This window comes from Moschus berezovskii, chromosome 20 (genome assembly GCF_049115385.1).
Source record: "Moschus berezovskii isolate FMDL1 chromosome 20, NW_MosBer_1.0, whole genome shotgun sequence".
NCBI lineage: Eukaryota > Metazoa > Chordata > Mammalia > Artiodactyla > Moschidae > Moschus > Moschus berezovskii.
Window position 1 is genome coordinate 50,217,074 of NC_142479.1, and position 24,422 is coordinate 50,241,495.

Here is a 24,422-nt window from a genome sequence, read left to right on the forward strand (position 1 = left end):
ACTGTATAGTCCATGGGGTCACAAAGAGTCAGACATGACTGAGTGACTTTCACATACTAGAAGAAACACCATTATCATCAATGTATTACCCTTTTCCTCATCTTTTTTGGAATATTTTTAAGAATTGGAATAAAACTGTGAACTCTCTCCTTAGAAGAAAAATGCTGTTATACTCATATATGCCCCTGGGGAGTCAAGATGAGGATGGAAAAATATTCTTTCCACTTAGAGGGATAGAGATTACTATGTTTATAGCAAGAATTAATATGTGGTGACTGTAAGCAAGATTGGGATATGTTGAAGAGCAGGTAGGAGGTGAGGAAATAAAAAGAGACTATAGCCAACACTTTTAAAAATTTCACTGTGATGTGAAAGGAAAGAGGGCAGCAGATGGAGGGATATGAAGGGGGTAAGGGAAGGTTTGCTTTATTTTTATATGAGCATAAATGCTGATGGAAAGGGCCATGTTGAGAGGAAGAGGTTGAATTTATACATGAGAAAATCAATGTAGAATAATGTAAGTATCCTGTGAAGGCAGGAGGAAATGGAGTCCAAAGTACGATAGACTTTTGTGGGTAGCCACTATATATAACATTGCTTCTGTGGGGAGGCAGGGGAAGCAATTTAGATTTCAAATAAGTGACTTGCAAATGATCCCTTCTGCTATTGCCATTTCATTATTTGTAAGACTTCAAGGGTTGTGGGGTTTGCCAGTCATTTCCCAAAATAAAAGAGGAGATGGAATGATAGACTGAATTGCAAGAACCCCAGTCTTGGCTCAGACACTAAAATATTAGATGACCTTGAGTCAGTTGTTCATGCATCACCTGTAAAATTGAGAATTTAGGCCTAGAAGGTATCTAGGGATGTGTTGGGGGGGTGTTTTAGTTGTCATAACAACTGGGGGTGCCACTGGTTTTTGGTGCCCAGAACCAATGATGCTGATTGTCCTGTAATACACAAGATAAGTTATCAAAACAAGGAATTGTCCTGCTCAAAGCCTGCATAGCTCCTTAGGAGAAACCTGGACCATGGTTAGGTAATATTTTAGGACATTTCTAGCTCTAAAGTCAAACTTATCTAAGGAGATACAGTGAGTTAAATGTCCCTCTCAAGCCTTTAAGAATCTTTCAAATCTCAAGGACAACCCTTTGGTTTTTCTTAGAGTAGATTGTGGCTTTGACTAGTTATTGACTATTGAGGAAGCTTTTTGGAAGGAGTACTATTGCTATCATATGCCACGATTGAGAAATACAAGTTTGACTTATCTCCATTCTTTTTCCTTTAATTTCAGATACTTTTGGAATTTTCAGACCCAAGGTGAGTCCTCTCCAGCCATTTATGGTTCATACTAAAAATGTGTAGATGGTATTGTTACTTCTGTATCGTCTAAGTAAGCTTCTCCATAGGGTGGCATTAGCCTTTTCTGAGGAAAGTTAGCGGAGTGTTTAATTAACCTTCACCCTGCTGGGCTCCCTTGCCCTGCTTTTTAGCAATAAGAAACCCTGATGTTTCTGCCTTCTGAATGAATTAATGCTAGATTATTTTATAGGACCAAAGCTTTACTATGCTTTTATTCCTTGAGTTTTGTTAGATGCCAACAGGATCCACTGGCATTCAAATAAATTGGTGGCCGAGTCCATAATAAAAGCCTTGGGAGGGCTCCAACTCAACTAATCCTTCATTGCTCCAGAAATAAATTCCAGTATGTTACCTTCTCAATCACGGTGCTTTTCCACACAGCCTGCCTGTCTGGCAGCAGAAAAATGTCAGAAATGGAGTAGTGTTGAAATTCCCACTAGAACGGTGTTATCACATTTTAATATGAGCCTCGCTGCAGCCTCAGTGCTTCTAATTGCTTTCAGACCATTGTTTTCCTGCTTTTGCTTGATGAACCCAGCATCTGGCATGATTCTAAAAAGTACAACAGACAGCTGTGTGCAGACTTGAAAAAAAGAGACACGATTAAAACACATTTTTAAAAGGTTCAAAATTGAAAATTTTCTGATTTCAGTTTGAGGGGGTGCCTTTAAAGTATGTGTATTCTTTATTTTTAGTACCCTGGTTGAGAATGTCAGAAACATCATTCTGAATATTAACTATCTCAACTTGTTATAAATGGGAGATTTTTATTTTCTCAGAAAAATCACAGAGCATTTTAGACTAAAATAGCTTTATGAACTATTTTGCTCTATAAAATTTTTTAACCAGTTGCAAGCTTTTCCAATTTTTTATATTTTCTTAACATTATCAGTGTATCCATCTCAGTGAGCAGTAGTACCTTAAAAAATTCAAACTGTAATGATACTAGTTTTATTAAAATTTTAATTTTCCTCCATGCTTTGTAGTCTATAAATGTTTTCTTTAAAAGCAAACTCTAAAAATAAAATATTGTATTTTAAAGTTTTTAAACTTTTGTAAATTATAACCATAGCCTTTGTAACATTTTAAATAATGTGATATGGTGTTACTGTATATCTCACTGTCCTAAAGCATTTATGGCTGAAAACATAGGTTGAGAATAGGGAATTATATGTACTAATGTAGCAGTTTGTTTTGCAAAATGTGAAATATGCTATTCAAGAAATGGCCCTATAGTTCGGAGTTTAACAGATGCTAACCAAAATCCACAGGGGGCAGAATATGAATGTAAACTGGCAGAAATGAATGAAACTGTGAAGATAGAATTAATTACCTAAAGGAGAAATAAAGAATTAGTGTCAGAGATATGGTACAGTAATGTGTTGAGAAGAGAAAATAATTTTAGAGCTTAACACAAGGGACTGTGTGGGACTCCAAAGACAAAGCACACATCTCACCAGATTCTTGTAATAGTGGTATTATAGTCATCTTCCAGCATAGGGCAACTTCTACACAGTCTTTCTCTTTTAGAAAGAAGGATGAGGTAGAACAGTCAAGGAGACAACTGAAAAGAGTTTATTTAGAACAGAAAACTGTTTACTTCTTGACAATGATTGGATGTATGTAGCAAATTGGATACTCTTTGCTCATTTGGAAGTAACGTAAGGAAAGATAAAATAGAAAAACCCATGTACATGTGGCTTGCCCCCAACTTTATTCTTCTCACTAAGACAGTTTTGAGGGGCAGAAGAGGAAAGAAAGGGTATCTTTTACCTTGTCCTTTTGGTCAGATCTTAGCAGATTGTTTGCTTCTAAAATGTAGGTTGGCTGGGAGCAGTAACAGGTCTATTTAAGATACTATGGGGCAATTTGGGATTATGAAAAGAATAAGAATATATAAGAAGTAGAACAGATGGCAGAAGTATTTTAAGAGTCCCGGAAGACTAGGTAGTATTGGGAAGGGAGTGAAGGACAGAAATGGTGGCCCCAAACATTCCTGGCATTTTTATCTGTGGCAGAATTTTTGTGCAGGAAGGTGATGGGATGAACTTTATTAACTCTGTGCATTTCTGTAAACACACATGCGTATTCTTCAGAATATTGGTACCAAAGTCTGGTACCTAGAGGGAAAATAGTCCTTAGTTATAGAAGAGTTGACACAACGTGCTGAAAAGGTAACCTTTAAAAGAGAGATACTTTGGAGAGTAGATGGCTAGACCTAAAGAAGGATTTCAAGCAAAGCATTTCTTATCCGTCATTCCATTCAATGCCAGGTTTAGTGCGATGGAAGAGTGATCATGGAATAGTATCGGGAGAGTTTTGTCCCTGTTCTGAAGAAGAAACAGGGCGTGGTAGAAAGAGCATGGACGTTGAGGCCTAATAATCCTGGATTCAAGTCTCACTATACCATTTAGCTAAAGGTTATGTGAACTTAGCAAGCTGCTTCGTTTTTCTGAATCCTGGCTTCCTTATCTATAAAATAAAGCTGTGCCAGACACTATGCGAACTCTTTTACATGCATTATCTTATCTAACCTTCAGAACAGCCCTATGGAATAAGTACTGTTAATATACCCATCTGACAGATGTGGCTGTTGAGGCAGAGAGTGGTTAAGAGAATTGCTCAAGGCCAATCTCCTCAAGGAGTCTAATTTAATCAGTATGACTTTGTTAACATGTACTCTTTTTAGAAAATATAAAAGGTTTATTGTGGTGTAATTCACATAACAAAAAATTAACCCTTTGAAAGTATGCATCAGTGGTTTTTTAGTCACTGAGTTGCACAACCATCACCATTGTCTAATTTCAGAACGTGTTCATCACCCTAAAAGAAACTCCATGCTCATTAGTATTCTGGAGCCCAGTATCTTCATTGCTGTATTTTACTGCCTCATTGCAGGTTGTCATGAGGACTAATAGTACTATGTGTAAGTCCTAGCATGGTGACTGGACATAGTATAGTTTCTGTTCATGGTGTTATGATAATTCTTTCCTTCCCTTTTCACCTAAATTTTCATATTCGTCTACTGTTTAACTTCCTGAATGATGTTCATTTAAAAATAATGAAATAGGAAGAAAAATAATCCCAATAATTTATTACTTTAATATAGAAGGAACATAAATGAAAGACCTCTTTTAATGGGCTTAAACAAAATTGTAAAACATGGGAAAGGCTTTTTATTTTTATTTTTTAATAAGATTGAGTTTCCTTTGATAATTCAAGCTCTGTTTACTTTGAAAACTTTTTCTCTACTTAAATTCACTTAAAATTACAAAGAAAGTACATTGGAATCTTTGCTATGGAACTTTTACCATTTCATCAGTCAGATATTTAAAACTTGATATTGCTCAAATTTCTGCAACAATATTAGCTTTACCTTTTTAGATAGCCATAGTGCTTGATGGTATTGATCCTAGTGACAGTTACGGTTAGAAAAAGTTTCAGTTGCAAGGCATAGTGTTTATAATTTAAATTTATTGCTATAAAACTTCTTCATGAGTATTAGAAAAACTGCCCATCATGGACCCAGAGTCTAAAACAAATGATAAAATATTTAAATAAAAATTTAAGAAAGACCATGAGAATATCATAAATATATGTAACAAAATGGTATTTTTTTCTGTCCAGTGGTCCTTTACATTATTATACTTGCAATAATGGTAAATATGGACCAGTGAAATTTCTTGCCAGCTTGAAGATTCTTTGAGTATCTTCATGAGTGATGTAGGGGATTTATGAGAAAATTACTTGGTATATTTCAATATGAAAACTTTCCACTATGTCAATCTTAAAAATCTTATTTTGAAGTGGCAGGCCTATATCCCTTGTCAAAATGAATTGATGCCAAAAAATACAACTTGGCAAAAGCAAATAATACAAAATGAATAAAGAAAATGTTATCATAAAACCACATTAACTATAGATTAAAAGATATTTGAAAGCCATATCAACTAATGTGTGAACCTTATTTGCATCCTCAATCAAACTATAAAATCTACGAGAGAATTAGAAATTTGGACACTGACTGGATTTTTTATGTTGAGAATCTACTGCTAATTTTTTCGGTGTGACAATGGCATTATGTTTATATTTGTATGCTGTGATATTTCAAGATAAAGTAATAGATTCTGATGTATTATTCAAAATAATATGGGAGAGGAAGAAATAAATGGGGTGGGTGTAGATTAAATAAAATGGATCATAAATTATCTTGAAGCTGGACAATGTGTACTAGGGGGGTTATTACCCTTTTTCCTACTTTTGTACATTTAAAAAATTCACCATAATGCAAGAATCAAAGAAAAAAATCTAGTTTGAAATTAATAAAAAATATAACAATATTTTGTTTCTATTATGAAACCTGCTACATAAAGCATAAGATACTTTATGTATCTTGTACACAAAATAATGAGGGTTTTTTTTTTTTAAGTTTTTGTTTCAAGTTTAATGTTTTGTTAAGGAAAGAGCATGAGCTTTGAGTTAGACCTGAATTTGAATCCCAGTTCCTTTACTAATAAGCATTGTGAGCTATAGCAAGTGACATCACCTTCTCATTTACAAAATCTTGCTAATAATATCTATGTGTGTGCGTGTGCTGTCACTTCAGTCGTGTCTGATGCTGTGCAACCCTGTGGACTATAGTCCACCAGGCTCCTCTGTCCATGGAATTCTCCAGGCAAGAATACTGGAGTGGGTTGCCATGCCCTCTTCCAAGGGATCTTTCCGACCCAGGGATCAAACCTGCGTCCCTTGTGTCTCCTGCATTGGTAGGCATGTTCTTTACCACTAGCGCCACCTGGGAAGCCCTAATAATATCTTCTTCACACTTATTGTGAGTTGTAATGAATTTTAATAAGATGATGAGCTCATGAGGAGTGTTTGCCACTTGGTAGGCACTTACTGAATTGGTAGCAAGTATTATGTTTATGTTTCAAAGTAGGGCTATGCAAGTAAATCCATGTGTGGAACTTAGGTAATATACATTCACATATCTTTCCATAATATTCATCCATTCCAGCTGAACCCTGGTATAAGGCCATTTAACTCACCATATGTATATATATATATATATATTTGTGAGATTTTGCATTTAAAGGCTGTGTGTTCAGACTTTTTATTGGTAGGCACTTCAGAGGTTAGATTTATGAGCTTATTGCTCTGTAATGTCTGAGACATGTTGAATCGAAGCATGGATGTCACTTTCCTTCTCTTCTCTTACTATCACATACTTGGAACATGTAGTTATGACAACTACAAGAAGCAAGCCATTAAAGCAGCAAAGAAACACCATCTTAGCACTAAAAAAAGGAGAGAAAGGTTTCCCTTTGAAGTTGAAGAGAAGTGTTTTTGAATTAATGGAGTGAACAGTGATTTTACAAGTTTTATTTATGAAAATACTCTTTGCATTCATGCCAGAAGGTTTTAGCACAGTCATAAGTAGGATTTACACAAAGAAACATAGCCGAAATTTATGATGTGTTTGCAAATGTAAGAAAAAGTCTGAATTTACAATATTTGTAATTTATTGTTAAGTGTCTTTCTATCACTATTCCTGGAATGCTAATATTTTATAAACACAAGTGTTGGTTATGAACCTAGAATATCCTAACCTATACTACTTTTTAAAAAGAAATCTTCCAGAATGTTTTCCATGTCTTTTGGGAATTTAATAAGGGGAAATGTACACGTGACGAATGCTTCTGCCTTTGGCTTTAGCCCAAACTTTTAGCATCAACAATCTTGACAGCTGCTTTTGTGACTTGACTTCCTTTGGACCTTTCTCCCCTTTCCCTATTTGCTACATGTTATACAAATTAATCTGTAGAAAGTGGACGTATACACACACATTGTTTTTGAATTTAATTACTGACTTTGATACCTTTTCAAATATTTTACTTCCTATACATCTACTGGTTGGATTTTTCTAGAGTGGAATAATGCAATAATGCATTTTTAAATTAATGCACTGTTTTGCAGCTTCTATCAAAGGTTAGTTTTGGGTTGTTTTTTTTTTTAACAAAAAGACTCACTTTTTTCCTTTTTAACCTTAAAACTTTCTAAGGCTTTGATATCCTTTGTAAAGTCCCATCTTGGCATATGTGATCTTGAGACACAAGAAAAAGAACTGACTTTCATGCAGGCAAAAGAACTCATTTGAATCAGATGCTACTGCCTTCTGTATTCCCTATACAATATATTATACACACAAATGTTCTTTTATAGCATTGTTTGGAATAGCGAGGACTCCAAACAACCTAAATGCTCAGCAATAGGGGACTAGTTTGGAGAAGGCAATGGCAAGCCACTCCAGTACTCTTGCCTAGAAAATCCCATGGATGGAGGAGCCTGGTAGGCTGCAGTCCATGGAGTCGCTAAGGGTCGGACACGACTGAGCGACTTCACTTTCACTTTCACACATTGGAGAAGGAAATGGCAACCCACTCCAGTGTTCTTGCCTGGAGAATCCCAGGGACGGGGGAGCCTGGTGGGCTTCCGTCTATGGGGTCACACAGAGTCGGACACGACTGAAGTGACTTCGCAGCAGCAGCAGCAGCAGGGGACCAGTTAAATAAAGTATGTTATATGCCTTTAATGGAGTGCTATATAGAGATTAAAGGAATATATATGTGTATCATGGAGAGCTCTCCAAGGCATATTGTTAAATGAAGAGGGCAGTTTGGACAGTGTACTCTGTGTGTATGTGCACACACATGCATGCATGTGTGCTTGCTTTTATTTGTATATAGTATATTTTTGGAAGGGTGCACATGACTCTATTAACCATGGTACCCCTGCTGAGGCAGGTACCAGTGTGAGTACAGAGAGAATCTTTGTTATTTATATCTTTTGGTGCGATTTGAATTAATTTGCATTAATTATTTTTTGGCTAAAAATTAGTTAAAAGCAAAGTAAGTCTATTTCTGCTAATATGAAGCAACCTCCAAGAGAAATGATTAGGAGGAAAAGCGGGATACAAGATAAGACAAATGCTACCTTTGTTGTTTTTTTTTTAAATAAAAAGACTTACTACTCTCACAGACACTTGTTATATTTAGACAGAAAATTCATAGAATACCCACGAAACATATTGCTTCTGGAGAGAAGAACCATGAGAAGAGAAGAAAGATGAGCTTTCATACACGCCTTCTTGTAATGTTTGAAATTTTTGCTCTGGGCATACTTAACTTTTTTATTTAATAAAGCTCACTATAGTTAACAATGCCGTATTGTATATTTGAAGGTTGCTAAGAGAGTAGATTTCAAAAATTCTCATCATAAGAACAAAATTGTAGCTATGCGAGGTGATGGATGTTGACTAAACTTACAGTCTTGGTGGAGGAGTCTTACCTGTTAATATATTTTCAATTCATTAAAAGTTTATGGAAAATGCCCCCCCCAAATTTCTTAATGTATGCTGCTGCTGCTAAGTCACTTCAGTCGTGTCCGACTCTGTGTGACCCCATAGACGGAAGCCCACCAGGCTCCCCCGTCCCTGGGATTCTTCAGGCGAGAACACTGGAGTGGGTTGCCATTTCCTTCTCCAATGTGTGAAAGTGAAAAGTGAAAGTGAAGTCGCTCAGTCGTGTCCGACCCATAGCGACCCCACGGACTGCAGCCTACCAGGCTCCTCCATCCATGGGATTTTCTAGGCAAGAGTACTGGAGTGGCTTGCCATTGCCTTCTCCGTCTTAACGTATACACGTATTAAATAACTATGATGTACATCTAAAACTAATACAATATTGTATGTCAATGATATATCAACAAAGCTTGGGAGAAAAAGAAGCACACCAAAAAACTTGATTTAATATAGTAGCTCTTTTTCAATAGAATCATGATTTGGTAGTTTATATCCATTCATGTTTTTTCCTTGTTTATTTTTACATATGAATTTATAGGTTAGATCCTGATGATGATATAAAATAGCAGTATTCTCTGTTGTTTCATATTTGGAAACCAGTATTACATAGGTGTGGCAAGTTAACCTACCACTTAAAAGTGTACTTTAAAATAAATAATAAAATAGGATCATATAATACCCATGGTAATTGATAAAGAATACCTTTTTACCCTATCTTAGTCTTTCTTTTTGCATGTGTGGTAGTTAAAAGTTCATAGAACTTCTGATTCTTGTCATTATGTAGATGGCAAAGAAAATAAAGTGATAAATTAATGACTGCTTTAATTTTATTTGATTAGCCTGGAAACTTGTTGAGGAAAAAACTTATAAACTATTTTTTCTTAGATAGAACTATCCCTGGATCAATACAGAAAATCAGATAAAGAGTACAGTTCCTGAACACAGAATTTTGGTATAAATATTAATTTACTTCAGGAATTGTGCCTCTAATGAATTTTCATGGTTTGGGCCCAAAGTGTTGAGAGAAATCTCTGGTTAATTTGAATACAACGTTTTTGGAGTTTCTGCTTAAAATTCTTTGTGAATAAGCCCTTGGACTTGAAAGCCAGTGAATTTGTTTGATATTTGGAGACTGAATAAGGTGATGGTTAAGCCCAGTTCTATTATATAGCATTTCACTGTGCTTCTCAGCAACACATACTTCTCTTGGAAACTTGTTTAATAGTTATTGTTTACCAGGCTCAATCCCATTAAAACAGAAAAGGAACTATTAAGTTATGTACAAGGGGAGTTACATGATATGTAAAATAAAGATTCCAGTTAGTACTAGCTCCTGAGAGGCAAAGAGTGGAAGAACCAATCTCTGAACTTGTCTGTCCCTGTCAGCTGACATGCACTTAACACACACTTGCCAGTTTAGAAAGGTCTTGATCACAGTTCATCTCTAAAAGGCATTTTCCTAAACTTAAAAAGTGATACCACTTTTCTTAAGATTAGTGCACTTTCCTTGTTAGTGGTACCCCAATAAAGATGGAAAAATAAAATTTAAATATAAGGAGATATTTTTCCATGTGAAACTTCTGTTCCAAAAAAGACCAAATATTGAACAGAATTGTTGATGGTAAGAGGCTTTGGTTGTTAATGTTGTTGTTATATGCATTATTTTCATACATGAACAGGAGTTCCTATTAGGCAGAGGGGCAAAAGGAGGCTGAATTTTGTCACTTTTTGCCATTCCAGCGTTAGTGGTATTGGAGGTCTATGTTACTCACAAAGAAAACTCACTTTTTCTTCAGTATGTTAAAAGATGTTTCACGTTTTCAGGCCTGCTTATCTTACTGATAGTACATTCTTTATTATATGTTATTTTATTTTTACTTCTTAGTCTTTTGTGAAACTTTTCTTATATCTGCCTGTAGACAGTGTAGTCCCATTCTTCTTCAGCATGAGATATTGAAATCCAAGTGGGCTTATAGTTTCCCTCAAGAAGTATTATAAGTTGATTGGGATATGACAGATGCTAGGATGCGTCAGGACAGGGAGTGGGTGCTGAGGTCCACTCAGTTTATTATTTGAGAGAAAGGAAAAGAGGGAAAGAGAGCAAGACAAATCAAATAGTAATAAAATTGCTACATTCAGAGTTAACAACATATTTTTGAGGCGTTTTCCTATTATGAGACTTAAGTATGGTGGTGCCAGAAAGGAAATGTGTTCTATAGCTGGGCCAGGTCAAAGCTGTATTTGGGTGTGGAACATGTTGCCTCACTTTCTCTGAAGCAGCATCAAAATACCCAGGATCAAACAAAATCACACAGATGTCACTAGAAAAAAATTCAACATATTGATCTGACTAAACCCAAAATGTTGTATTGTTTGTAAGCATGAGCTTCATGCTAAAAAGTAGTATTTCTAAAGAAAAAATCACTGCAACAATACTATAATAGGTACATTTGAACCTATAAATCGGACCAGCTCCTTCTTGACCAAATCATTGGCCACATTTGACTTTGTTAGTTTCATGCATAATATGACTACTAGTATTCCTACTACTTATAATAAATTATACCTTTGATTTTATAGATTTACTTAAGTAAAAAAAAATACCATTAATGGCATATGCCATAAATTCAAGTCATTCAGTATGCTTTGCCTTTGAGTAATAATTGTAATTTACAAAGCATGCATATTTGGAGACTGTACAGCTCAGTGAATTAGAACAAGAGCTTAGTAATCAGACAAGGTGGGATCAGAGCCACTTATGAGTCACCTGTATGACTTTGGGTAAATTGTTTAATCTCTGGATCTCAATTTCTTTATCTGTAACTTTGGGTTAATAGTATTATCACAGGATTATTTTGTAGATTAAATGAGATAGTACCTAAAGGGTCTTGACCCAGAGCGTGTAACCAGTAAGAGTTCAGTAAGCTATTATATTTTTATTGTTACTAGAGCTGCTTTCTCCTATAAGTCAAAACATGTTGAAAATTCAGTTGAATAGCTTCATAGTAAGACTTAAACACTGAGAATACAGTGGAAAACAGAACAATGAACCAATAATTTCAGTTATGATTGCCTGGCTGTTATATAATAAATGCATTCATTTTACGGTATATTTGCTATATACTACCAAATACCTAGATTTACATGTTTTGAATTCTGTCAAAATCTCATTCCTATTGAAAATATTTAGGCTCAGAAGGTCCCATTTTAGTAGCAGTTGAACAATAACAGTGGTGGATGGAATGTGTTAGTGTAAAGCCGGAATGGTTGCTGACAGGCTGTAATTTGCTTTATGAAGTGTGCGTTGTCACATATACAATTATCTGGTTTATATTTTGCTGTCAGTCTTCCAGTTTGTTAATGTCCAGGAGTTATGCCTTTATGTGAAACCTAAGAAGGGTTAAAAAATCTCAGCATTTGTGGTGTGAGGCAAGGGAAGGAAGGAAAGAGCAGAGGGTTCACCCAGTGGCTACCTTTTTTTTTCTTTTTTGAAGAATTAGGATGATGCTGCACACTGCAGCTCACCCTACTGGTCAAAATGAAAAACTGCATCGTAAAGGATATTTAAAAAAAAGAAAAAAAGGAGAAAAAAAGAAACTTTTCCATTGGCTCCCCTGGGTATTTTCCTGTCCAACTCACCCCTGACAGATGTAGTTCATTCTGGAAGTATTATCAAACCATGCTGCCCTTTTTTGGTTGTTGGAGTGATTCTGCTATAAGCATCCAACCCATTTGATTCCATTTCTTATCATTTAAACCATGCTCTCTGTACAAATGAGATCCCTAAAGGTTCAAGAAGTCTGTGATTCTTTGCATGATTTATACAATTAGTATAAACAGTATTCCAAGCTAAAAAACTTAGTCACAGGCTCAATTTATTTCTTGCACATTCAAGATCTAGTTGGAGCAACTTTTTAAAAGAATGATAAATGGAAACTTTCTTTACCTGGGCCGTCATTTGTTCTGTAGACTTAATGACATTCAGTACTATTATACTGACTTCCAGGGCCTTGGGGGAAAAAAGAATATTTATACATTGAGTTATGGCTAGATGTAGGAGGCCAAAAAAAAAAGATAGGCGGGAAGTCAGGCTGTATAGAACAGAGAAGAATTTGAGACCTTCACTATGCATGGATTAATCACAAGAACTAACCATGCAAATCGAAATGGATATTTAGAAATAGGTGAAGACTCTAAGATGTTCTGTGGGAAACACCATACATTTTCTAATGCATGAGTATGTGCAAAATGGTTTCTAATTTATAATGGAAATGTTGACAGAACTTTAGATTTGGTGTTACGAATGTTCTCCAGAATATGTTTACATGTGAATAACATTTCACATACATGGACACATATGTACTCAATATATTTCTTTAGTTGGTATTATATTTAATAATTTAGGTTATAAATAAGGAATAATAAGCTGCAGTTTTACTAATCTTACCTTAGTTCAGTTTTGGGAACTACATTACTAGGAAATTGGTCTGTAAAAATCTGGCAATATTAACGCTATCAAGCATGAAAACTAACTGGATTGGATCAGAGACCTTTATTTATGACATTTTATTCAAGATTTATTAGTTTAAAGAAGGAGCTGTGTGTCTCACAGGTTCTTAAGTATTAAATAGAGTCAGAAGTTGTATGTTCTCTTTCAGTGTCAACAGTGAAAGAAAAAACAATGCAGACAGCTTTACATTAATTTCAATTTCCTTATATTATCCAAAGATACTTGGTGAAATAACAGCAAACCGTAGAAAATTTTCAACCATGCCATATAGTTGGTTGCAGATGTGCATTAAGTTTTTATAATATAGCTCATAATTAATTAGGAGAAAAGTAAAAGTTAATGACTTCATAGTAACATGAAAAAAACACATGAGCCTTTGCATATTGAATAAACAAACATATATTTATATGTTGTATTTGTTATTCCTATGTTTTTATGCTTATGATTTTTTATTTTTTCTGTCTTTTTAAATTTTTCTCTCATTTCTTGGTAAAATCATCATTATGGTTTGTTTTTATCCGCAAATAGTACCTGCAAGTTCAGAATGATGGATTTGCTGTGAGTCAAAATAGTTACAAGGGGAGCATCATCATGGCTCATTTTCCCCCCTGTTTTATTTGGAATTGAATTAGGAAATGAAAGTTTTTAGCAGTTTAATTCACTTCTCCATAAAGTTTATGGAGCAGCAACAGCTGGTTGAATTCATGGCAGAAAAAGCCAACTTCAAGTGGCCAAGCTATTGTTTCAGAATTAAGGGAGAAAACTCATTAGCTGTTAATGAAAACACAGGGAATAAAAACAAATAGCACAGAAACCCTAGCAAATAATTACCGTACACCTGACACAAAGCTGCTTTATCTTTCTGCTCCAACCCTCAGAAGTTCCCAACTTATCACTCTATGGAGCATGAATGAAATTGAGTTTGACTCAAAGGAAAGAACAATAGAGAAGTCATCCTCCTTACAGGCTCCTCAGCACCATACTCAGTGGAAACCTGCCACTGAATATACTAAGGGGTGTTTCTGGTGCCCAATTCTTATGACACTTAGGATTAGAGGAGCAAATTACCAGCTAATAGCAGGTGAACCCTTAATATAGTTCCCCCAGATCTTGTTTAGAAATACGAAAGGAAGGGACTGAAGGTAGTGGATGTGATTAATGGAGATATTGTGTGTTAGAATATATATATCTGGATAGAAATATATTGATTCTAAGCGAGTTACAATGGGAAAGAATGTCTCTAGTGGCTAGGCGTCTTGCTTGTGAGAAAGGCACTCAAAGCAGGTGGAGTTCTAAGCCCTAATTGTAGAGCTACTGAGTAGAAATGTCTGTCACTATAGTTTGTGATCATTTATGTCTGATCCCACTGGACTGTGGTTGTGGCCACTTGCAACTGCAATTGTAAGAGCTGTAGATGAGTCCAGAGATTACTTGCGATTATGTTTTAAGAAAAAATTATGGTCTAAACTTCAACAAATCCAAAATGACCACAGTAATTGTTATTCTATACAAATTTTCACCCATGCATCTTGAATAATTGTAATCATTTTAATGACATGGGAGTGTCTATTGATATAATGTCACTGGCTTTTTTTTCTGTGTGTGCCCAGGGGAGCTGGGCCACTTGATATGACAATGAAAACACTTACAGTAATATTTCCCTCATCAGGAACTAATTACACTTGGATGTAAAACATATTTTTAAATGTTTCCCCCACTGCAATCATTTTTAGTACTGACCTAGGCTCTATTTTTCCTGCATTGAGTTGTATACCTCTGTATACTTTACAGAGTCATGGTCTAGTATTTAGCACAGAGGTAGCTGTTAAAAATTCACCTTGAGTAACTATGTTTAGATACCATAGAAATCACATGAAAGTGACTTTTCCATCTGAAGTTAATAATGCATGCATGCATGCTAAGTCACTTCAGTCGTGTCCAGCTCTTTGTGACCCCATGAACTATAGCCTGCCAGGCTTCTCTATCCATGGGATTCTCAAGGGATGCCAAATCCAGGCAGGTATTTTGGATAATACTTTAAAAATGGAAGCTCTAAATATGACTGGATTAGATCCTGTGACAGGAAAAGGACACTAGTGGGAAAACTAGTGAAATATGAATAAGGTCTGTGGTTTAGTTAATAGCAGTATACCAATGCTAATTTCTTGATTTTGACACGTATACACTAGTTATGTAAAAAGTTGACATTGGGGAAACTGGTTGAACAGTATGTAGGAACTCCTTGTACTGTGTTTGCAATACTTAGAATAAATCCACAACTATTCCAAAACTTAAAAGCTCATTTAAAATAACAAAGCAAAGCAAAGCCCCTCCTGATTTGCCTTTTTTAAAAAAACCCTAGACTGCTAGAATATGTAAGAGTAGATTTGTCAGATTTCTGGAACAAGTAGAAAACTTTGAGTCTGCAGTGACAGTTGATAAATAATGCCCATTATGTCCTACACATGTTAAATTTTGCTTGGCAACCCACATGACTAGTTTTTAACTGGATTTTTGTTTGGCTCAAAATTTTTAAATTCCTTTAACCTCACAGCTCACTTTCGGGTTGCCTGCCGGGCTGTACATTTGGATTGCCTTGATAATATAATTTCAGTGGATTTGCAGTGATGTAAAATTTGAGAATTTTATTCCTCAGTTCAGTATTTGAGAATTTTTCTGCTTGTGATAGACATTTCTCAGTAGTACTTTAGCAGAACTGTAAGCTTTGTATCTTGATCAAGTAACCTAGTAAAACAGACCATTTCTTCCCACTCTAGCCAGTGACTATTGTGTGAGGGGTTTGTTTGTTTTAATTTTACTTTTATTCTCCACAACAAACTCCACAGTTTATTTTTAAAGTCCTGTATCTGCAGGTGTTCAACTCAGTTATGGACGTCTACCTATCATTGAGCGTCTGCAGAGGAATCTAGATATGATCATCTAATTTATGGAAAGAGAAGGCTACAGCTTTCCACTTTTAATCATTTTATATCCTCCCTATCCTTCTAGTTTAATTGTAGGAAATAAACCTTTAAAGTGAGGCAATACAGATTCTATGTAGGTTGTTCGGTTTCACTGCTCCCTAGTTGAAAACCAGGGCCAAAACTCTACAGTGTTTACTGAGATTAGCATTGGTGATTTCCTTTGGAAATTAGTATTTGAGATAATATTAAATTCAGTTGAAAATCCCCTTTTCATGTTTGTGAAATGAACTGAGCAGCTGTTGGTGTCCTTTTATCAGCAGACTATACCTCTGTTTGGGGGATTTTGAGGAAAGCCATTTGCAGTGCAGAGCCTTTTCTTCTGGTTTCTGAATGAGCTAACATCTTCTGTCTAAACCTTTTAAAGTGTTGTAATAGCATGGGCCACTTCTACAAAATATAATCCACTAGTGTGTCAAAAAACGCCCAAAAGAGATTAGCATGATTTTAATTGCCTTATTCAGAATTGTATATACATTACCTTTCATCAGAGCAATTTTGCAGAACAAATATTACCTTCTTAGGGTTTTTAGAATTCCTAAGAGGTTGGTTGCATAGGCTGTAAACCAGAATTATAAACAAAACTTCCTTAAAATTGCAAAACAAGTAGTGATTTAAATTGGAATAGTCCAGATTCTCTCCAAATTTTACTTCTCTTATTTTTTACCAAAGGAAAGAATCTTGACCTTGCTGCTACTGCTGCTGCTAAGTTGCTGCAGTCGTGTCTGACTCTGTGCAACCCCATAGACGGCAGCCCACCAGCCCCACCCCACCGCCCCCCGCCGTCCCCGTCCCTGGGATTCTCCAGGCAAGAGTACTGGAGTGGGTTGCCATTGCCTTCTCCGCTTGACCTTGCTACACTGTATTATGTATAGAAGTTTAACTCTTTGTGTAATTTATTCTATTTCATTTGGAAATATAGAGGCATTCAGGGTAAAGGTTATAATTAATGGGATATTTTATAACTATGTTTTCATTTTAAGTGTAATGGGGAAATTTCTTTCTGGTGGCAAAAGGTCTTCTCACTTTAACAGTTTCTAAATTCGAGTTAGTTGAATGGAAAATTTCCCATCCAGGTAGGTTGGTTCTATAAATTATTTATATGTTTCTCTTATGTTAATGGATATATATATTTGGTAAATACCAGAAGGAATCTGGGCTTCCCTGGTAACTCAGATGGAAAAGAATCTGCCTGCAATGCAGGAGACCCAGGTTCAGTCCCTGGGTTGGAAAAATCCCCTGGAGAAGGGACTGGCAACCCACTCTGGTATTCTTGCCTGGAGAATTTCATGGACAGACCGTGGAGTAGCAAAGAGTCAGACACGACTGAGTGACTAACCCTGGCCTCTAGAAGGAATCTACAAAGACATTTATTAAGATGTCAGAAGTATGACCTTTTTTCCTTTCCTTTTTGTCCCTCAGGGGGAGACCAACCTGAAAATTACCTTGGACAGGACAGCTCCGATGATAATCACAGTGGAACTCATGGCCCTTCTTTTACATCAGATGCACCTTTTTTGTCAGATTATCAGGATGAGGGTGAGTGTCATCTTTCTGTCTTTAGGATGACCATACTTTTATACTTTTTGTCCTGGGGTCTTTGCCTTTGGTCATTTTCAATCCAGTAGCCTTCAGAAGCTTCTCTGTATTGGTAATCACTTGTTTGCAAAGAACAACTATTTGTTTCATTGTGGTGTTATCCTCCTAGATAATTCAATAGTTCTCAAGTTAATGTACTTAGGGAAACACTAATTCCATATTGGAGCAGGAAGACATCATTATCGATCTTTCTATAAGAACTGTAGCTGAAAAGCTAAGAGACCTTTTGAAGATTGCAGGCCCCAGTTTAACCTTCTTTTATATTTTTTAGTTTCAGTGAAGTTCATGAGAATTAGAGCTTTAGTTTAATGATTATTGAATTATTGATTTATTGAGGATTATTTGAGACTCTTGAGCTTATCATATTATAATAGGATATCGTTTTTACCCATACTCACATCCCTCTGACCATATTGGTGTTGTCTAAGGGGAAGGGACACTCCAGTACTCTTGCCTAGAAAATCCCATGGATTGAGGAGCCTGGTAGGCTGCAGTCCATGGTGTCGCTAAGGGTCGGACACGACTGAGCGACTTCACTTTCACTTTTCACTTTCACACATTGGAGGAGGAAATGGCAACCCACTCCAGTGTTCTTGCCTGGAGAATCCCAGGGATGGGGGAGCCTAGTGGGCTTCCATCTATGGGGTCAAACAGAGTCGGACACGACTGAAGTGACTTAGCAGCAGCAGCAGCAGCAGCAGGGGAAGGGAAAGCCACAAGAACCATAATGCAAATCTTCCTGGAACATCCATTTTATTTGAAGATTTGGAAATGGGAAGAGTTAAATAATTCAACCCTTATAAACATTAAATCAGAAACACATTGGTATGTAATATGGTGGCATGCAAAATATATATGAATTTTTAAGATACATGAATATAAAAATTTTGGCATGGTGGCTGCCAGTTTCTGGCTCAGGCTCAGATATCCCAGGGGTGGGAGTTCACTGTGCCTTTTCTGGCATTTGGCCACTTGAACAGAAGGTTTGATCATCATTGATGCACATGGTTATCTTATCAAAGTCTCTCTTGTGCCTTTGCAGTGTGTGTGTGCTCGGGGGAGGTAGAAATGCTACTAAACTGAATATTAAATTGGAAGCTTATTACTCACTTAGGGATTGGGAGCAAAGTTGGTAAATTATTCTTTATTTTTCTTTATTAGTCTGTGATCTTGGTATTTATTTTTCTTCCAAATTTCCCTCCAACTTTGACATTTTCCAAATGTTCATAATCCCTGCATTCCCTTCTCCTTCTAATTTGTCATTAATTCTTATTTCATTTAGCCGTTTTGGTGATTTCGTATTTTCTTATTTTCGTTGAATTGATAACCACCAAACAGAACTATAGATTCAGTCACACAGAAGCAGTTTATTTTGTTTGAGCTTTGTATCCTAGCTCAATTAGTAATACATAAATTTTTATACTAAAAACATCATTTGGATTGAAAGCTTAATAGCTGATTAATAATTATACAAAATTAACAGTGCAAAACAAAAAATTTGTTTTTGATCAATCTAATGCTTGACAGAATTAGAACAATAGTACCTCATTAATCCATAGGTCACTTACTTAGTATTTCCAGCTTTCCCAAAAACAGCTGAGAACACAATAAGTAAGCCAGAAAGACCTCTAAGTGGAAATAGTATATTTAAACTGTTTTCATTAAAAATAGTTGAAATTAAAGAAAGTGATTAGTGTTGAGAGAGGTAAACTATTACCTGGAAAATCCCAAAGCACATTAAAGTCGAAAGAATTCCCAAAGTGACACTGTTAATAGTAGAGGTAAGAATAGACTTGTTTATTTAATTGTAGGATGATAAGATATGTTTCTGCAAAGCATTGAATCTAGCAAAGTACCTAGTGCCTGATGGATAATGGGCACAATAAATGTTTATTTCCTTCCCCTGAGAAATAAAGATATGTACATTTCTTGTGAAATTAAAGAGATGCTTATAAAGATGTTAAAATTTTAAGTAATCTTTATATCCTAGATTACACCATTATAGAGAACAGTAACATTTGATATGCTATTTATTCATTATTTTAACAAATACTTATTTAGAGATTATAAGGTAATACTGTGCTAAGCTATAAGGCAGTAAAAAGTCAAACACGGTCCTTGCCCTCATGGAGCTGACTATCTCATTGGGAAAACACACTATTAATATGTTGACAAATGGACAGATATAAAGTCAGTGTCTTCATTTGCTGATGAGATAGCTACAGTGATCCATTAGGAACAAAAGATTTTTAAAATTTTTTATTTATAGTAACTTTATTTTAAACACTTGGAATTTTTATCTTTATAGAAAAATGAAAGATCAGTCCTAAAATTTTTCAGCTTGGTTGCTTTCCAGCTCTAGCCAGATCAGTATCCTAAATGTACAACTATGCAAGGACACAGTCTGACCCATTTGGCCATAACTTCAGTGATGAGAAGCAATAACCATGGTGCGTGTCGTGTTTGGATCATGCTTTTGTGAAAACTACAAAGAGATCTAGAAGAATATAGAAACCTGACCAGGTGCACAGCATAAAATGAAAACCAAGGTTACATGCTAAACCATGCATAAAAATGAGAGCATGTTGCTACCTAATCACAATTCCTTCCCCTCTTCCTTTGTAAATAAATTGCCCTCAGTCTGAGAATGTCAGGCTATAGCCTATGGAGAGATACCTACAAACAAGAGCATAACCCCATAATCAGGAATGAAAACTTGCTAACAAGTAATAAAATTTAGATTTATAGACTTAGGAAGACATAGTTTCTACTATATTGAAGGAAAAATTTTTTAGTATGAAGCATTGAATACAGTAACTGTACAAAAAGCCAGCCAACTATGAAGCTCAAAATTTGATTGCTCTCATTGTCGAAAATATACAATGGATATATAATTACGAAGAACCCCTGTGTATATGCAGGACTTCCCAGGTGGCTCAGGGGTAAAGAATCTGCCTGCCAAGGCAGGAGATGCGGGTTCAGTCCCTGCATGGGGAAGATCTTTTGCAGAAGGAAATGGCAACCCACTCCAGTATTCTTGCCTGGGAAATCTCACTGACAGAGGAGCCTGGCAGGCTGCAGTCCATGGGGTTGCAAGAACCAGAAATGACTTAGCAACTAAACAACACATATATAAATTTTTTAAAGATAAGTTAGGGAAAGTGTTCTATAAAAGGTTATAGTGACTCCTTCTGGAAGAAAAATTTAAAAAATAAAATGATTTTAAGTAAAGAAACCAGAAATCTGTAATAATGTATTAATATTATGTATCATGTATTATTACTTTCTAATTAAAGAAAAGGTAATAAATGGTATTGGTCAGATATATCTCGGAGAAGGCAATGGCAAGCCACTCCAGTACTCTTGCCTAGAAAATCCCATGGATGGAGGAGCCTGGTAGGCTGCAGTCCGTGGGGTCGCTAAGGGTCGGACACAACTGAGCGACTTCACTTTCACTTTTCACTTTCCACTTTCACACATTGGAGAAGGAAATGGCAACCCACTCCAGTGTTCTTGCCTGGAGAATCCCAGGGACGGGGGAGCCTGGTGGGCTTCCGTCTATGGGGTCACACAGAGTCGGACACGACTGAAGTGACTTAGCAGCAGCAGCAGCAGCAGATATATCTAGGAAGAAATAAGGAAGAATGTTTTTAGAGCTTATTTTTACATCTGGATGTTAAAGGTTATAAAGAATTCTTGTTCTCCAGCAAAATGAAAAATAGAATTGGAAAAGTAAAAACCTGTAACCATCATTGGAGAAGAGTAAAAATGATTAAGTGAAGAGCCTTTATAGACCAATTTATATGCCACTTGATTTAAAAGAAATTGTAGGCTTGTTAATATACCAGTAGTGGCCATTTTCAACTCCATGCCTTTTCTGAAAGATATAAAAAACAGAATATTTTAAAAATAAAGAGGATCAATTTTTATGGCTTATTTTTAACACTTCTTGAAATCATTTTTAATGTTTTGTAATGATAACTGGAGAATTTGTTGTTGTTCAGTTGGTTATTCGTGTCCAAAGCTTTATGACACCATGGACTGCAACACGCCAGGCTTCCCTGTCCTTCACTATCCCCCTGAGTTTGCTCAAACTCATGTCCATTGAGTTGGTGTTGCCATCCAACCAGCTTATCCTCTCTTGCCTCCTTCTCCTGCCCTCCATCATTCCCAGCTCTTTGCATCAGATGGCCAAAGTATTGGAGCCTTAGCTTCAGCATCAGTCCTTCCAATGAATATTCAGGGTTGATTTCCTTTAGGATTGACTAGTTTGATCTCTTTGCTGTCCAAGGGACTCTCAAGAGTCTTCTCCAGTACCATAATTTGAAAACATCAATTCTTCAGTGCTCAGCCTTCTTTATCGTCCACCTCTCATATTCCACACATGACTACTGGAAAAACTATAGCAAATCTACTCATAGCACTCCTGATAGATTTTATATTCAGAGAGGATAAAAAAATGTTTGTTCACAAGCCAGTTTGAGACCTCATTGCTGTGAGTTGTGTGTAAGGCCTGATTTTACTATATAAATTATATTGTTTCACATAATAAATAAACTGTACTTCTTATAGTACTTATGGGATGTGTGAATCAATGGTGCAATGATTAGTGTTAAGTGACCCCTCTGATCAGGTAAACCTTAGGTTGAATACTGCTGACAGCTTTGGAGCAAAATGTGTGTGTTTTATGGCTACTTTACTTGGAATGTTAGAAAGCTATTGCAAGTTCAGTCATTGGTACCCTGGTAGGTTGAAAGAGTTAATGGCCTAAAAACAGCAAGCCATTTGCTTCCTTCTCACTGATGGGGTCAAGCACATTACATTCTTCGTGTGTATTTTTCTTAAATTATATAAACTATATGAACATATTTAGGGTTGTTAGTACCTTCTTATTCTATTATATGATGATAATAGAAGTGACTCAAATAGCCCCTCTCCATATATGATTATATAAATAAACATACATACATTCAAATAAGCATTTATCTCATTTTATTTTTATTCTTCAGTTATTTGCTTTTATCTTTACTGCTTGTGGGTATATTAATAAGGCATATGACTCCTGTCAAACCTAACAGAGGTTATGTCTGTGTATTTAGAGTGTATACTGTGGAAGAGCACAAAACTGGTTTCCATGTCTGTTTTGAGAGTCAAAGAATAAATTCCCACTGTAAAACATATACTTTCATGAGCATGGTAGATTTCTGAACAAGTCTCTGTTGGCTTCAGGTGAGTCCATCAGATTTCAGATCATTGGGAGAAATTAAGGACTCAGTGTTGAGTTAACTGTGATAAGGGTAAGTAAGCTGTCACTCAGGATTGCAGTGGCCTCCTTCATGAAGATAAATGTCTTATTAGATCTAAGACATCACGTCGTTTATATAGTCTGGTATAAATCACAGATGAAGATGACAAACTGGACTTCAAAGTTGACAGTAATTTATATAACTTAAACAAATGATTACCAAGGATTATACATGTTTTGTGAAGAATAAAAAAAACAATAACAATTATCTGTCTATGAACTACTCATTTTTCATTCTTCAGCCAAGCATGTTTGGGCTGTTGGTGCGTATTTAAACTCTAACCTTCTGTCCAGTGCTTTAGTAAAGCACTCTTGCATGTGTTGATGGTTGGATAGCTTCCATAATGTTTCATTCACTAGGAAAAACTCCTTGCAAACTTAATCCACATTCTAACATTAAAATCATGGCAGTTTAGACATGGAAGAGACTTGGTAATCACCCAATCTAATCTCTGTTTTACCAAAATGGAAACTACATTTTAAAAAACGTCAAGTGCCTGGTCCTATTTAGCAAGACAGAATCAGTAAGAAAACCAAGACCTGGGCACAGCCTTCCTTGACCCATACTGTGTACTTTCCTCACCTGCCTGATCACAGCATGCTTTTCAGTGCGGACCCAGATAGCTTTGCCTGACCATGGGCATTAAGCTATTTTTCAGAAGGTTTAGTCAAGTTCTTCAGACATGTGTGTCTCTCTGGTCTATGTATGTTATCTTCCCAGAATGATTTGGAAGCAGTATTTTATAAAGAATTTCAAAGGGCTCCATAAATTCGGACAATTACAATTGTGAATAGCATACAATTAGTTTCTGAATTGACTTGACAGAGAACTAATTCGTTATCTTTTTTGGCCTTTTTGTCCATATTATAGATTTTTAATAGACTGCCAATGAAGAGTTAGTTATTGAATTCCTATACTGAATGCCCTTATTCAGTCATGAATTTAGAGGCTGAGTGGAGGATACAAAAAGAAATAAGGTGCGATTCCTTTGGTTAGTAAGTAAATAATCTAGTTGAAGAGAGAAGACTGAACACCCCCACAATAAGGTATATGGTACATAATCAAGTGCTGATTTTGAAGGACTGAGTTTTCAGAAAAAAAAAAAAACAAACGGTTGGACTTACAGTAGTTTGAAAGAAAGTCAGGATAAAATGTGGCCTGTGCTGTAGCCAATGTGATTTTTAGAAATTTTTTCCACACTGGCAATATGAGTAAAAGCCCATTCTTTGAAAGATCAGCATTTATTGAGCTTCCACTGTAATTAGTAGTGAAGTAACAGTGGCCATTTTTAAATGTAAATAGTT

At 35.9% G+C, this 24,422-nt stretch overlaps 1 protein-coding gene across 2 annotated transcripts in view; it reads left to right on the forward strand.

The window, feature by feature from the left end:
• Positions 1–24,422, forward strand: part of SKAP1 (src kinase associated phosphoprotein 1) — a 322,299-nt gene that overhangs the window by 89,452 nt on the left and 208,425 nt on the right. For both annotated transcript variants that reach the window (XM_055407647.2, XM_055407648.2), the window contains exons 3-4: positions 1,295–1,320; positions 17,636–17,752. In XM_055407647.2, the coding sequence (XP_055263622.1) occupies positions 1,295–1,320; positions 17,636–17,752 (143 nt within the window). The remainder of the gene's footprint in view (positions 1–1,294; positions 1,321–17,635; positions 17,753–24,422) is intronic.